This window comes from Hippichthys cyanospilos, chromosome 17 (genome assembly GCF_059441005.1).
Source record: "Hippichthys cyanospilos isolate Australia breed blue-spotted pipefish chromosome 17, RoL_Hcya_1.0, whole genome shotgun sequence".
NCBI lineage: Eukaryota > Metazoa > Chordata > Actinopteri > Syngnathiformes > Syngnathidae > Hippichthys > Hippichthys cyanospilos.
In genome coordinates, this window is record NC_142385.1 from 13,731,204 (window position 1) to 13,748,095 (window position 16,892).

General features: G+C 41.6%; 1 protein-coding gene across 1 annotated transcript; it reads left to right on the forward strand.

Annotated features, from left to right (window-relative positions):
• Positions 1-1,487: 1,487 nt before the first annotated feature.
• Positions 1,488-16,103, forward strand: hs3st3b1b (heparan sulfate (glucosamine) 3-O-sulfotransferase 3B1b). The gene is made up of 2 exons (XM_088439350.1): positions 1,488-2,256; positions 13,284-16,103. The coding sequence occupies exons 1-2, from the start codon at positions 1,754-1,756 to the stop codon at positions 13,900-13,902; spliced, it is 1,122 nt and encodes a 373-aa protein (XP_088295476.1). The 5' UTR covers positions 1,488-1,753; the 3' UTR covers positions 13,903-16,103.
• The last annotated feature ends 789 nt before the right edge of the window (positions 16,104-16,892 follow it).

The following is a 16,892-nucleotide window of genomic DNA, read 5'->3' on the forward strand; positions in this document are numbered from 1 at the left end:
CGACAGTATTTTTTGCGCTCTTATATTTTGGAATCTCATTTTGAGGCAGTATTGCATGACGGAGAAAAATGAAATTCAATAAATATTTTACTCCTTTTTTTCATTTTGTGACAATTTCATCGATTGAGGCGATTTGTCGGGAATTTCTGTTTTTGTGTTTACAGGTGGATGCGACCGTGTTTAGGGGTTGCAGCACCGCCCGTTTCTTTACTCTAGCCGATAAAGAAAACTATTCAGGTATCAGTGTCATGTGTTGCCAATGTCTTTTGTGTGTATGTGTCCTTTGAACATTTAGATTGGAAAAACCAACGGCAGTTCCGCCCCAAATCACTCATGGCTGGACCAAAATAAGTTTGCGTGGTGAGTACATGCAAAATGTTGCTAAAATGTCAACCTTTTTTTTTTTGTCAATGTATAAATTGTGTTATTGTATTATATATATATATATATATATATATATATATATATATATATATATATATATATATATATATATAGTGTGTGTGTGTTCATATCAAATCAATTTTGATTGTTGTGATTTTCATCAATTTTTCATATTCACAGTGTGTTTTATAACAAAATGCATAATCTTTTTTTACATACCTTGGAATTTTTAATTGTATATACAGTAATGTTTTGTTTTTGGCAATGAATTTGCATCACTGACCTTATTTAAATATGTGAAACCACATCTATTATTTAGTAATAAAATTCAATTTTATATATAGATATATAGAAATGTAAAAAGAAATGAACTCATCCAATTTCATTTGGAGTAAAAGAGGATGACCATCAGCCATTTCACACAAATAACCAGTGCAATTCAAATAACGGAAAATGATTGTTTTCAATTGTTGTTATTTCTTTTTTGTTGTTGTTATTGATACTGTTGTTTATTACCTCGTCATCTTTATGGGATTTGGGTTTAAATGCAATTAAAAGTTAATTATGGCAGTCTCTGAGGAGTTTTTCTTTTTTTTTTAATGTGCAGGCGTCGTTCATTTTTCCATGAAATTATTGATGCTCATATTTTAATGAGGGGTCAAAATATATTAAAGATCATTTCTTTGTTCGTTAACATTACGGTCGCATCTGCTCCAATAATGTGCCATGCATCAAAATTAATATAGAATGCCTTTACACTGTGATCAACTTAAATTTCATAACATTTTTACCATTTTCTTTCAACCCGTCTTAATCCTTATGCATTGTAATATTAAATGAGGCTTTAAAGTACCGTTTTTAAATTAATAGATCACAAAATAGTCTGCAAACTCCTGCTAAACTCGACTTAGTCTGTCGCCCATACATGACTCGCACCATTACGGCCGCGCCTCCTCTTTCCTAATTGGCTGGCTTTTATCAACAAACAGCTGCGTGCTCTCCATGAACTAGAGACGCGATTGGCTACTTTGGCTGCCAATCATTCTCCCCGCTCCTTTATAAAGCTCCGCTCGTGCGCTTTGCTGATTCCGATGTGAGGTGAACCTGCATCGGCAGCTTGGAACAATACGTTGCCAACTTAAGTTTTGTTGTTTTATTTTTATTTTTTAACTTCTTGTAAAAATGATTAAAATCTCCCCCAGTGAGTCCAAGCCGTCGGATATATTCTTCTAAACGATCCGCTCGAGCCTGAAGTCGCCTAAATCCGAGACGCGCCCAAGTGAACCATGAACGCGAATCGTCCAGGAGTATCACCGGAGTGACGGAGGCGACATGCCCCGCTGGGACGTGCCCGTGACCGGGGAGGCTTATGGAATATAGCCCGCCGCGTCCCAGTCCGCGTTGCCGCAAGAAGAAGGCGCTCCTCCTCAGCATCATGCTCTTCATCTGGATCTTCGTGCTCTACTCCTGCGTGGGTCCCTGCTCCACGGGAGTGCTTCTCGACTCGCCCCGGGATAGGGACCGGGACGGGGCGGGGGCTGGCGAGAGGAGCGAGCGCGCCGACCTGCTCTCCAGGCTCCGCTGGGAGGACGTGGACTACTACGAGGAGCCGGCGGCCGCCCGCGGAGCCGCGTCCCGGGACTTGCTGCTCAGCTACGAGCCCGAGACCCGCGTCCCGGAGCCCGGCGCCTTGTCCAGCTTCTCCAACGGCGCCGGGAGCAAGAAGCTCCCGCAGGCGATCATCATCGGGGTGAAGAAAGGAGGCACCCGGGCGCTGCTGGAGTTTCTGCGGGTGCACCCGGACATCAGGGCCGTGGGGGCCGAGCCGCACTTTTTCGACCGCAACTACGACAACGGCCTGGAGTGGTACAGGTGAGGGGGACCCCCCCACACGCACACCCTTCTTTTCAATCGCACTTGAATGCAAAAAGAAAAAATGATGGCACTATTAATATTTTAGTATCTTTCGGTCTTTGTTTTAATTTGGAATAATTTAAAATGAGCATTTGACGCTTGGAATACACTTTTGCATCTTTTAACATATCAATTTAATACATCTTAACACCCTGTAAACTTTCAAGAGGATTTGAGTAAAGCAAAAAGAAGAACGTTGGCACGGATGGGGTACTTTATTTTTTCGTGCATTCCATTTAATGTGCAGCATGTAGTGATCTCTATTGGACGCGGTGCAACACTGCAGCTCTTGGGTTTTTTTGTTGTTGTTGTTTTTTTTTTAACACTTTTGCATGAAGTTATGTGAGACTTTCTTCGGTGTTTCGTTTGAATGAAATGAAAAATTTGGGTTCACGCCGTTTTATTTGAAAATTTCTGGGTTTTGGGGAAAAAAATGGCACTTTTATTGCATGTATCAAACAGATTGGGTTTAAGGCCGTAAATTTCTGATGGAGTAAAAATGCATCTGCAAAATAACGCGAGAATTCATTAGTTAAAATCATAAATCAACTGTGCTCCTGTTCACTCGATTTGAGCCCGATTCATTCCCTACGTTTTTTTTCTTTTAAGATCGGTTGAATATTAAAGTAAGTCATTTATTTTCTGTGACTATAAAACAATTTTATTTAGATCAACAAACAAAAAATGACGAATGAAAACAGTTAAGCTTGACTTTATTGAACAGAATTTACACTGAAAAATGATGTGCAGGGTCGGTGGGTTTTAATTTGCTACTTGTCCTTTTTTTCGCCCAAATTTCACACACACTGACAAACATCTCGAAGGTTTTGTTTCATATGTAGAGCTTCGACGTAGATTTAAATGTTTATTTCCACTGCAATTTCTTGAAATAATCATGTAGCATCGTTGCTTTTATTTTGGAAAACAACAAACAACATTTTAGTCTTTTTTCGGACAGATTATGGAGCAAACGAGTAACTAACTTTTACTTCAAAGGGATGGCAATTGAAACTAAAAAAAACAATAATTAGCTTAAAATTGAGTATTACAAGTGTGTATTTATTGCGTGACACTTTATCACATTGTGGCATGTCTGCCTCACAGGTCTGTAGATTGAGGTTCAAATCTCAAGACATTTTGGGTTTATTGAAACCTCAAAATTGTACATTGGTTTGAATGGTTGGTGTCTACATCTGATTGGCTGCAGACGCTAAGCCCTCCCCTTATGTCATGATCGTAATTGGTACACGTATTATTCTTATAATTCTTGTATTCAAAGTTATTTAAATGGATAACTTGGAATGGTGGATCGTAAGCATGTCTGCCTCATGTGGAGGTCATGGTTTTGATTTGGCTGAGTTTGCATGTGCTCCCTGTGCCTGTGTGGGTTTTCTCTGGATACTCTGGTTTCCTCCCTCATTCCCCAAATCATTTGTGGTATGTACAGTACTTAGACACTCCAAATTGTCCCTAGGTGTGTTGGTGAGTGTGATTGGTTGTTTGTCTGTATGAGCTCTGTGATTGGCTGGCAAACAGTTGAGCGTGTAGCCCGCCTACTGATCGTCGAGATCTGGGATATTATGATAAAAATCCTTTTGTAGGTATAAAAACCTTTCTTCCGAGTTTGGTCACGTGACTTTCACTAGCTGAGCCGTGATTGGCTCCTGAGCAGCTGTGATGTCATTCTCAGTGGCGAACAAATGGCAAAATGACGCCACGTATGAGTGCACCCAGTGAAACGAAGCAATGTTTTTAATCGCTGCCGGCTTTAAACAAATGTCACCGGTTTCGCGATTCGAGTAGACTTGTCGGGAAGTTTTTTTTTTTTTTTTTTCCCCCAAAATCCCGAAAACCCCCACTCCTATTTTCCCGTCCCCTCGTGACACATCCGGGACAGTCCTGGATGGCTGCTCGCTCTTTTATTCATCCTCGGCGGGGTGCGCTTGAGTGTTTCCTGGCAGGTGACCCCCGTCCACTGTCTGTCGCCCGTGACCTTCCTTCCTTTGCCCCCCCCCCTCCCAAAAAAAAAAGAGGCCACCTGCTCCTTTTGTTAAGTTTCTCGCAAAAGCATCAAACCGTCGCGCTTCCTCCCCGTGGCGCCGTTTTGCCAACGCCGAGTTTTTGCATCGTCGTTGGTGCGGAACGCTTTTCGTAGCTATCGACTGCCCTGGCCTGATTGGAGGGTGTGCGGGGTCACACTGCCATCTGGTGACCATCTGACCGCCGGACGTAACGGGCGACAAGTGGATCGGGGGCCACGAAACCTATCAGAATATTTCCAAATCAAATCGGAGTGTCAAAAACACATTATTGTTTTATTTTGGTTGCACGCACCAAGGTTACAATTTTACGTTCCAAATTCCAATTGACCTGATATCACATCGTTTATGTAGCGCGTAGACCGCCCCGGCCTTTTTTTGATGGCTTTTAATAGCCTATAATGATCACTTAAAAATGTGTTAACTTCAGGGAGTCTTTTTTTTTTTTTTTTTTTTAACCCTCAAGCGGTATTTTGCCCATTTTGGGTCATTTTCTTCCACATCATTTTCGCTGTATTTTAGCCAAGAGATGACACACTCCTGGTTGTGCGGTAACTAAGTGGTGGTGCCATGTTGAAACTTGAAATGTTGTCAGTGTCTGAGTGAAATTTCAGCTCCCTCGTGTTTTTTTTTAATGCTTTCAAAGGTCAAAGAATTGGATGAAGTATCGGAAAAGTATTAAATGAGGGTTGGGTTAGAACCAATATCTAGTATCAACCCGATATCTAGCATTTTTTTTCAAAGTATCGGTATTTCCAATAGCAGTTATTAGCAGTTGATAGTATTTGAAACACAAACAAGCTCATTTTGTCTTGTCCAAAATGTCTTGGTGTCCCTGAAATGACATATTTTCAACAGGAATTACTAAAGAACGGAATAAGAGAGAATGTTACTTTCTTTTCTAGCTAAAGAATGGAATCCAATTTTTTATAAGTCTACATAATCATACACTACAATATTCTACAATATTCCCCCTTTGACTTCATCATTTATGTCCACTCCAAATACCCCCCCCCCCCCCTCCCCGATTAGAAGCGATTTAACCGCTTGATCAATCTTTTCATCCGTTCTTTCTGTCGGCTTCCTGACTCCAGAATGTCGGGCGACGCAAGCAGCAGGTTCCCGACTCAGCCGAACGGGCTTCCGTCTCATCTTTACTCCCCATACGAGTTGCTTTTATGTGGGATTGTTCCACAGGTTGTCCCTTCCCCCATTCCACACACACACACACACACACACACACACACCTTTCCCCCCTCATTCACAGTCCTCCAGTGTGTGCGTCACGCTTGACCCCTCCAACATAGGGGTGACTCTTCCTGCAGGCTTCGCTGACCACAAGTGTGCCCCCAAAGTCCCCTTTGGTCAGCATGTATGCCCCCCCCCCCACCCCTCCACTCCTGCTGCCTAAGCTGCCATTACAAGTGGTTAATTGTGAAAGTGGGGGGACCCCCCCCAGCCCACACCGATCGGGACAATATGTCCGCTGCGCACACACGTACACACATCGGCGTTTGTGTTAACACAATCCACAATAAAAAACACAAACCCTCCCTGTGTGTCCCCTTGCAAATTAGTCTCATTTTTAACGAGGTGATAATTCAGACGCCAGTGCACCCCCCCCCCCCCCCTTTTCCCGAAACCACACTCTAGTAAACGGTCATTCACCGCTGCTAAATAAACATACGTTAGCGCGTTAAATTGCCGCTTTTCCCAGGCGTTGCACTATTATTATGATACCGTATTTTTCCGACTGCATTATCATGTAGCATCAGATATTTACGCATGGTAGTTTCAATGTTTTTTATTTCATTCGTTTATTTCCAAACTACCTGGTGACATCAGGCCTTCAAAACAGATTGAACATGGCTGCATCTTGAGAACAACATATTTTCAAACTAACACTGATGCACTCATAGTTTTAGAATACAGCACCAACACAACAGTAATACGGCCGATCGTGTTTACGAGTTGGCATACTAAATTGTCCTTAGGTGCGATTGGGTGCGAGCGAACTAAGTTCAAACTCAAAATTAAAACTTCGATGGTATCTTTTTTTGTCTCGCTTTGTTTACCGAGAGCTTGCCCTCTCGTGGCTGGTTAAAAAAAAATGCAGATATGCTTCAATGCTTTATAAGGCAAAGGATTCAACGCATGAGAAAAAAGTAGCGGCTTACAGTCTGAAATTTACAGTCATGACACACAATTTAATAATTATTACGTGAGGACAACGACTGGTCTCCTTCTCCAAAGACCAAACAGTCAAGGATGACAGTCAACCTGCAAAGCCGCACTTCTTGTCCCAGGTACTAAGTCCCAGAGGTGACCATTAGGTTGCGGAAGAAGGGCGAGCGCCTCCGGGAGACACGTGACTGAGGTCTCCTGAGGTTTCCATTAGCCTGGCAGTAAAAGCGCAGAGCTCATTAGAAGCCCTGACTTGCTCTCCAATGTCCGTATGCGCTCCCTCAAATATGCGCAGCACCCCAACGCCGGCAGCAGCTCACTTGTATTTGAACCAACCGGTGGCTGCTTTAGTGTCGAAACATTTGGCTAGCTAGCATTCACCAAGGAGACGCCATTGGCGCGCATTTCTTAGTGTTTATTCCAAAAAAATATTTAAAAAGTAAAACGAATTGTGTACAATGGAGAATACATACAGCTGTAAATTTAATACACACACCGTCTGGAATTAGTCTTGGGTGATATTTGATTCAATCTACCATTTCCTATTCTTCAAATTTGTAAGTTCGTTATTTTAAAACTGTGAGGGGCCAATATTAGTATCAGACGTGGCAGTCTCCGGAGGGGTGCCACCCCCCCATGTGATATCATTTCACAATAACTAGATTTACGATTATTTAAAGTGTACCGTTGGTCCTGAAAAACGCATTTATTCGCAAGTTTTTGAAGTTTATGATCATTTATTCCTTTTTAATGAAAAACCCTCTCAATTTTACACATTGTCCCTTTAAACTTTTTTAAAAGCCTTTTTTTTTTTTTTTAAATAAAATAGGCGGGAACAAAGTGGAAGCTAGAATATGACGGAAAAATCCATTGTTGCTCACCTGGCTTCACTGCCATTTACGGGTGATGCAAAACAAAGCACCCCCCCCCCCCATTTCCTACCCCCCACACACTTCCTGTGCGGGGAGAGGGATTGAGGTGCTATGTGCTTTTTCATCTTTTATTCATCTTCGCTGCAGTGAGATCAAGGCGCCGTGTGTCTCATGGTGCATGTCATCTGTCAGAAAACGCACACACACTCAAAACACACACACACACACACTTCACCTGCAGCTCCACTGCACAGCTCACCGATTTTGTCGCATCCGCACAGTTAACACTCCGTGAACCCCTCCCCAGCTGACGCACACTACTCTTCTTTTCACGCAGAGACCCTGCGAAATTTGCAGAGCGACACCGCATCCAAATATTTAGATGACACAATCGTTACAGTTTATCACGGGGTGTTACGGTAAATATTTGTCTGAAAGCAACAGGTCTGGGCCCATATTCGCTTCTGACAGTATGGCGACTGTGCAAAAAATGCGCCATTAATTAAATACATTTTATTTTCAATTTCAATCATGAATTTTTGGTATATGAAGAAACGTGTACTTGTTATGTTTAAATACACATTTTGTTCTTTGGTTTTAATTTTTCTTAGCAAGTCACAGGTTCCATGACTTGTGAAAAAATTTTAGAACCGATTTCCTGAGGAGAAAAAGAAAAAAATAATCGTTTGCCTTCTAAGAGGTGCGTTGTCAAAGTAAATGATAATAAACTATAAATATGAGCTTACGTTGTCATTCACTACGTCACCGTAACGAGCCGAATGACGCGCAGAGAACGTAAAACAGGAAACGGAAATGCAACCTGACCCGACAAATTAAAAGCATGCATTTCAAAATAAGATATCATCACAAACTCTAACGCTTGAAGAATTATTAACATAGTTATTAACTAATATTATGTAGTTGTTTGATAAATACAGTACTGTATAATGTAATTTTTTGCTTTTTTTCCATTTTTTTCGATTTTTGCGCATTTTTAAAATTATTTTTTATTTTGAAATATTTTTAATTTTTCCTGGAAAAACCCGCAAAGTACTGAGACCGTGATATCTGAGACTGCGAAGTAGGATTGATCACTGTATACCGAAAAATGCAAACAAAACAAAAAAACAAAATAAATCATCTTTTTACAGCGTTTATACAGGTTACAGGTTAGTCTAAAACTGAAAAAAGTGCAATTGCTCTCTATTTATGTCTTCGCTACTTTGCGATGCCGCCTCCGAGACATGGTGCGGACTGGGGAGTTTTTTATTCCAGTCGTTTTTTTTTGCTGCCAGATGATGAATGGGACGGGTTGCGGCGCTCGGGGTCGACTCGGGTTGGGCTTGTAGCGGAGGGTCAACGTGTTCCCAGGCCGCTCTGACACCGTGCCGCCGTTTGGGAGCATTGCATTTGTCAACCAGATCAGCAGATTTGCTATTACAAATCCACCCTAAATTTCGGACTATAATCCGCAATTTATAATTTGATCCCTGCGTTTTATAGTCTAGTTCGGCTTATCTGTATTTTTTTTTTTAACTCTTTTAGTGCCGGAAAAGGAAACTTCTAGAGGGCCAGTATCTTTAGCATTTTCACTCATCTTTCAAGGCCGACAAAATATTGTGGGTTCTGTCTATGTAAATATGTATCATATGAAAAGATTGACTTCCATTCTTCAGTTAGAATTGATGTAGGCAATAGCTGTGTTGTAAGTGTGGAAACACTGCCATCCAATGGTCACATTTATCACTACAGTGCTCAATTGGCTTATATTAGGTACGCATTAGCCAAGGGTGTCGGCTACCTTCCATAAAAAAATGTATTTATTTATTATCGTGTATATCGTAACTACCGTGCTGATTGTAGTCTGAAATGTACGTTTGAGCTAAAGTTTAATAAATTAAACGCTAATAGCTCAGCATTCTGTTATAAATCTTTTTCTCCCGCTCTCATTCCAAAATTCTTTGACCTCGTTAGAAGGTACTTGGCTGAAAATACATTTCATAAGAAGTACCTTCACCGATAGAAATCGCTCCTGCGTCATCCCCATACCGCGAAGGTCCAAAGCTTCCGAGGGTTAGCGTTATACGTCCTCTTCCTTCGGCATTTCGATTCGAATGCAATTTATGAGGGGACGGCCATTTGTAGCTACGCAACGGGCGCGAATCCAAAGCGCGTGGTCTCCTACGCTTCGGATTTACGAGCGACGCCGCTCTCGGCGGTTAAACTCCGTGTCGGCGCGGACTTTTATTTCACGACGCCCGGCTTCCGTTTGCGCTTAAGTGCCACTTTATAAAATATACAACAGAAGCCCTCGGCGGCGGCGTTCCGATGATGAACGCGCGCATTAAAGATACCGCATACAGTACGGGCGTCTGCTTCTAAAAGCGTGCGCGAGATGTTTGATGCGAGCAATGGAGTGGCGTTTAAGATCCTTATTGGATCCTTGAAGCAAAAAAGGTCTTTGTGTCCACCGCTCGACGTTGATGTGAAGGATCTGGATAAGGTTGAGAGGCTCTCCGGAGAAGAAAGGGGGCCTTTCAGTGCCGGTTTCCTCCTTCCTCTCTTGAGAGATGTCACTTTGCCGTCGGACCAATGGTGCCTGCCGGGAAATGTCGGGGATCAATGGAGGAGGGAATGAATGCCGAGTGGCGCTCGAGTGGCTTTTGGATCACGCTCAAGTGTTGACGGCGCTTGCGGGCGCTAGGCTGTTCCTCCTGATTCCTTCCGCGCCCAAAAATGACACGAATGCAGATACCTTTTGTTTTTTCAGCAGCTTTCTGCCACTTACGCAAAGTACAAATATGCAGAATCCAAAAACCGTCATTCTACAAATATAGGATGCACTTGTGTTTAAAATTCAACCTTAATTTTCGGGTAAATTTCTAAAATGATAAAAAACCATAGCAAAATAAATCTCATCTTATGAAACTCTTCATATTTTCTTGTGTTAATATCCCTAAGTTACATATTTGTTGCAGGTTAAGTTAAGCGTGTTTCCGATTTCCCACATTGTGAGCGGTCAGTGAACGCAGCAGCGCCAGACGAACGTTGAATGCGCTCGAAGCAGTTGTTTTTCCTTTTCCTCGCGACGCAGCTCGAGTTCGTTTTGCCACGAATACCCAAGTTTGACATCATTCGTGTTCAACTAAGTTTATGTCTATATGCCAAAAAAAACATAATTAATAAACGAATCAAATGAAATACCTTTCCGTGTTCTCCAACTGGTGTACTCTTACTTGAATCATGATCCTCTCAGTTTTAATAATATTCCCATGCGTGAAGAAGGATGCACTCGGACGTCGGTTCAGTCTGCTTGCTTCTTCTATTGAAAATAATGCCCTAACAACCTCAGCTAACACAAGCTGCTGTTAGCTGCAATGGACACCGGCTGCTAACAGCCAACTGTATCGATTTAATATTTAAGTGTATTGATTTAATACTTAAATATCTTGGGTTTAATGTGTGGACTCTTAAAAAAACGTGAAAATACGCCCCTGGCATTGAATGATTTAATGAAGTTTATATGATTTTTTTTTGCTGACCGTCCCTTTTGAAGATGAAATACATTTTAGTCTGTGTCAGAAGTTTGCTATTAACTTCTCCAAAACTAGTATCAGTTCTGAAAAAGCGGATTTTATTTGCAAGGTCAGAAAAGCGCTAATGGGATGCGGGAATGTATAGCGGCGCTCAAGTGGCTCAATCGGCGGGCTTTTTGATCCCACTCAAGCGTCGATGGCGCTCGTGGGCACGAGCGGTCGTCGTTTTCATTTGAATTCAAGTGTGGCGTCCTCAAAAAAAAAAAAAAAATCAAGACAAAAGTATCACCGCGCCTTCTCGAAGCTACACAAGCCCGCCCGCTTATTTGCCTGCATTCAAATCCAACAAAAACCGCCCCGATTTGACATTCAAATGCATTCAGAATCCAAACCCAAGCGACAAGCTTTTGTATCAAAACACAAACCAGCCTGCGGTGGGCCATTATCGTCCAATCAAACGCGACCGGAGGAAGACGGACACATCAGACAGAAATAACCCACTTCCTCTGTGTTTATCTCAGCTGGGAACCGGTGGGTGGTAGCGGGGGAGGTGCAGGTCCGTTTGATGGCGTCATGTGACAAGCGCCTCCGCTTTGTGTCTTATCGCCGCTTTTGACTTTTTTGTCCTTTTTTTTTTTTAACAACGTCCCCAAAAGAGAAGGCGTGATCGGTTTCTCGTTTTTTAGCGTCGGGATGTTTGCGAGTGTTCCGCTTGAAGCGCGCGCCCCTGGAAAGAGTTCTCCGGGCCCTCGATAAGCGCCTCTTGTGCGCGCTTCGGACCTTGCGCGGCGTACAATGGGCCCCGCTTTAAAAAGGCGCTAAAGAAACACAAGAGCTTGCTGACAGCGTCTTTTAAGAGCATCAGCTCATAAATCACAAGGGAGGAGAATGGCCATTGTTTTCCCCAAGAGCCCAACTCCACCCGCTCTCTTTTCTCCACTTTTCTAGCGACACAAAAAAGTCAGAGGTGAAGAATTTTTTTTTTAAACAATTCGGGGGCCTCCACTTGAGGAATTCGCCACTTTTTTACTGTTTCGCCATCCAAGCGTCCTCTCGTTTGACGCTCCCGCGATCGCAAAGGCTTTGAGGGATTCGTGCCGCTCCGATCGACATAATCGCTAACCCCGCAGTCTACGCTGTTGAGTAGGATTACACTTTTTTTTTCGGAAATGACATGCAAAGCATACCCAGAAAACATAAAATCACACAAAGTAGGGCTGCGCGACTATGGCCAAAATAATAGTCACGATTATTTTGATCAAAATTGAAATCACAATTATTCATGTATATTTAGGCCCCAAGCAGTACACTGTTAAAAATTACCAGCTTTTCACAATAATTACCTGTATTAATTTACTGTGTTTTGTTGTATGTAAGTTACTCTGTAATACTACAATGAATACCTGTTTAAAATACTGGGATTTTACAGTATTTACCTGTTATTCTACAGTCAAATCAATTTATCAGTATCTTATTGTAAAAGCATTCACAGGATATAACTGTAGTCATTTCTGGGAAAGTTTAAATTTACTGTGAAATCACAGCAAAATTTTAACAGTGTATATAAACAAAGCGTCAAAGTTTGATAGTTATAAAGTAAATAATCATTCAAACAAACGGCACACACTGTTAGCTTACTTGGTGTGAGCGAACCAATGAAAAAAATAAGCCTACTTAGAACCAATCACGTTATTTACTTTTAAGCAAATTTTAATTCATTAGTAGTCAAAATGTCATTTTCTGTCATTTCAAACTCAATTTATTTCCATTTTTTTTTAAATGGGTCTCATTTGACAGCTAGCACTGTATAGATTAGGAATCAGGTGAGAAACTCAATGCCATCACACACTGGTAAATAATATACATGTAGTGAGGAAAGCTTTTGTCTTGGAAATGTGGAAAAAACTGCCCCCTGGTGGTAGGATGACAAAGTACTTGATTTGACTTGTAATTAAAAAATAAAGCATACCAAAAAAAAAAAAGATAGGAGGCTAAAATAATGCATCGATTGTCAAAACATGCCAACTTCTAAATGCTTACAAACGGGAGGTCGAGAGGTACAACCAATCGGTGTGCGGTAGTTAGTCTGGGTTAGCGGTAAAAGCCCTCCGGCCTTCACTGTCAACCGAATTTCCTTAGTTGAAGGTCATTTATAAATTCCTCGGTCAGTCCTCGCAACGAGAAACGTCTTCCGAGTGAGCCATCGTGCTTAGCTAATCGGTTTACCTTAACTAATTTCTTTTTGACCTCCAATAACGCTAAGTGGGGCTCTGTGAGTTATCGATCAGACGCGCACCCAATCTACTTAATTCCATGACATAACATGGTTAAATTCCCATCTCTCGTCCCGGCAGGGATCTGATGCCCAAGACCCTGGAAGGCCAGATCACCATGGAGAAGACCCCAAGTTACTTCGTGACCAAAGAGGCGCCGGCCCGGATCTCGGCCATGTCGCGGGCCACCAAGCTGATCGTGGTGGTGCGGGATCCGGTCACCCGGGCCATCTCGGACTACACCCAGACGCTGTCCAAGAAACCGGACATCCCGTCCTTCGAGAGCCTGGCCTTCAAGAACAGGACTACGGGACTCATCGACACGTCGTGGAGCGCCATCCAGATCGGCATCTACGCCAAGCACCTGGACAACTGGTTGCAGTATTTCCCCATGGAGCAGATCCTGTTTGTGAGCGGCGAGAGGCTCATCAGCGACCCGGCCGGCGAGCTGGGACGCGTGCAGGACTTCCTGGGCCTCAAACGCATCATCACCGACAAACACTTCTACTTTAACCAGACCAAGGGCTTCCCGTGCCTCAAGAAGGCCGAGGGGAGCAGCAAGCCCCACTGCCTGGGCAAAACCAAAGGCCGCACCCACCCCGACATCCGACCCGAGGTGGTGCGCCGCCTCAGAGACTTCTACCGGCCCTTCAACATGAAGTTTTATCAGATGACCGCGCACAACTTTGGTTGGGATTGACGCGGGGACAGAAAAAAAAAAGACTACTTCTGTATTTTTTATTCCTATTATTATTATTATTGTCAGACCCCTGGTAATGAAATGGCAAAATGTGGAGATATTGCTATATATATGTAAAATGTACAGAAATCTATTTTATAATAATTTATTTTTATTTCTAAGCAATTAATTCACTAAGCTGCCTAACCATATTTGTTCATAACCTCCAGCTCACTCGTTTTTTTTTTTGTTCTCGGTTTGCTTTGGTTTTAATGAACATTCCTCTTGTCCATTCGGCGACCGATTCCAGCCCACACGGTCCTGCGCTGGTTTTCCGTTTAGCAATTTTCCAAGGATTGAAGACAGAGCTCCTTGCTCGCAGCAGCCTAAACTAATTCTTCCGCTACTATTGTTACCATCGTTACTTTTGGTTCGTATCGCTACTTGCGCTGTTGCTATTGCCAGTGACTAGTTTTGTCACTGTCACTAGCATTGATACTACATTAGTATCAATGCTGCTACACTTGCTAGCAGTGCGACCAAAGATACTACCGCTATTGGTGATGCTAGCTTTGCTACTATCACAATTACCGTTAGTACTGTACTACTAATGATAGTATCGCTGGTTCAGATATTAACAATAGTATCGCTAGTTTTCCAACTAGTTAGGTTGCAACATTTGCTAACATTGCTAATGTTGCTAGTCTCGCTATTGTGGATAGGAACGGATATCGCTGCTATAGGTAGTATCGGTCATTAGTACCGCCACTACAAGTATATGCAGTCACTAGCACTGGTATCGCTAGTTTCACTACTAATACTAGTATTGCTTCTATCGTTACGTTTGCTAGTATCGCCACTATTGTTACAATCTCTAGTATTGTGATTATTACCATAGATAATACTGTTTAACTATTAGAACTTGTTTCAATAATGCTAGTGTCGCTAATAGAGCTAATATCACATCTAACGATTGTATCGGCAGTATCTTTACTTCAACCTTTGTGCACACAATTAGCATTATTAATAACACCCACAAGAAATTGAAAAATGGTATGGGCTGTCTTTCACAGCTCTCTGCCGCCACCTACTGTCTTGAGGTGAAACACAAGTTAACAAAGATTTTTCTAGTTGCTGACATCACCGCCCCTCAATGTAATGTTGCAAAAATCGCAGGAAAATCAATGGCATAAATCCTATTAAAATGCATCTCAAAAATTGTTATTAGAATGGGATTATATGGTACAAAATTTGGACAATGATTATGTTTGTACACAAAATCTCGCACGTCCAGCTGCAATCTTATAGAAATGTCAGAATCATTGCATTTTGAAATTTTACATGTATAATCATCTGCTGGAAATTTCAGGCCCTTAGTGTTATTTTTCCTATAGATTATTTAAAGAAATCAAAAGAATTCCCATAATTTGTAACATAATGCCATAAGGGTTATATAATGTCATCAGTGAAGCTACTATCGTTATGATCGCTAGTATGTGACTACTGCATTTATTTCTTTTTTAGTTAACCACTAACTTAACCTTCCCAAATTCCAACATTTGGATCAATTGGGCTCATTGATCCGCAAAATTGCATTTTTCTGACTTTTTTTTTTTTTTTAACTTCCATCTACTTATGCTAAAAAATGAGCCATCCGTCCAACGTTTTTTGTTATGCTAATGCTTTGTAACTAGTGTGAATTGATCTCATTTTTTTTTAAATAATCTGAAACGTTTCCCCTAAAAATGGTCTCGTACGCAGAATTGCGGAGGCTAAGCGACTGTTTTAGCATCCAACCGACATGTTTTACGCCTTATTAACAAACTTCACGCCTCTCACGAACCCCAACTCAACTTATTTTTTTTTGCGAAAAAAAAAAAAATCACATTTACGCATAAGCCACTGCCTTATCTTTTCGCTGTTTGTTTTCTACTTGAATTGTTGATATGCAAGAAGGGAGCTCGCGCACGGTTTTCGTTGCGCGTTTTTTGTTTGATCGTACATTAGCAGACGTCGCGTTATAAAAACGCGAGGCCTGAATGTAGCAAAAAAAAAAAAAAAAGCTCTGATTTGGTGCCTCTTCATTTTTTACAATTCCACTCATTTTGTCTGCTTGTTGGCGATCTTTAGTTGCTCTTTTTTTCTGTATTCCGATTTGAGTGTTCACATCTTGTGCAATGTTTGAAGAAGCATTTACATGTCGTCGTAATTTGCGTAGGAAGATTTTTAAGGTTTTGAGTGGGGGGGGGGGGGGGGGGGGGGCTAAACGGGACCGCCGCAATCATGCGAAATGAGATTAAATAAAAGTGAGCAGCTGCATTGTTTTTATGCGGTTGAGTTTTATTCAACCTGGCCATTTTTGTTTGAATTACAAGGAAACGTGTGACGGAGGCTTTTTTTTTTTTTTTTTGGGGGGGGGGGTACACACAATGCAAAGCAAGCAAAATGCAGCATCCGTTTCTAGATAATTAAATACTAAACGTTCATATTATTTCTTTGTATGAAGAAATAAATAAGTATATATTTTACCAAACTGCTGTGTTTCTTTGACTTCTTCTATGCGCTGTACTTTTTACTGTAACATTTCGATTTATTATTTTATCGACCATATAAACACATTCCAAAATTTGCGAACAAAAAAAGCAAGTAAAAGCAATTGTCAAAATATGTCGTACTATTGTGAGCTTTATATGTTCAAAAGAAAGCAGAAAAAAGTATAAAATTTATCCTTGTATTTAATTCACTTGTGTTGTTAATTAAAGTCATGCTTCTCGTTTGATGTTAGCATGAATATACAGTAGATGAACTCACATTATTCATTCATATATTAAATTAAACCCTAACGCTTATAAATGTATAAACTAAATGGGATTGGCCAACTCCGGTCCTCGAGAGCTGAAATCCAGCCTGTTTTCGATTTTCCCCTCAACACACCTTATTCAATCAGCAAGCTGATTTCAGTCAGGTGTGTCGGTTGAGCGAAAACACGGAAAACAGGCTGGATTATGGAT

What these genes read in the sequence shown, in the direction of transcription:
- hs3st3b1b (XM_088439350.1), top strand. Translation starts at nt 1,754, where the DNA reads ATGGAATATAGCCCGCCGCGTCCCAGTCCGCGTTGCCGCAAGAAGAAG. An exon ending in AACGGCCTGGAGTGGTACAG is followed by an intron (nt 2,257 to 13,283) that starts GTGAGGGGGACC and finishes TCGTCCCGGCAG; the next exon opens with GGATCTGATGCCCAAGACCC.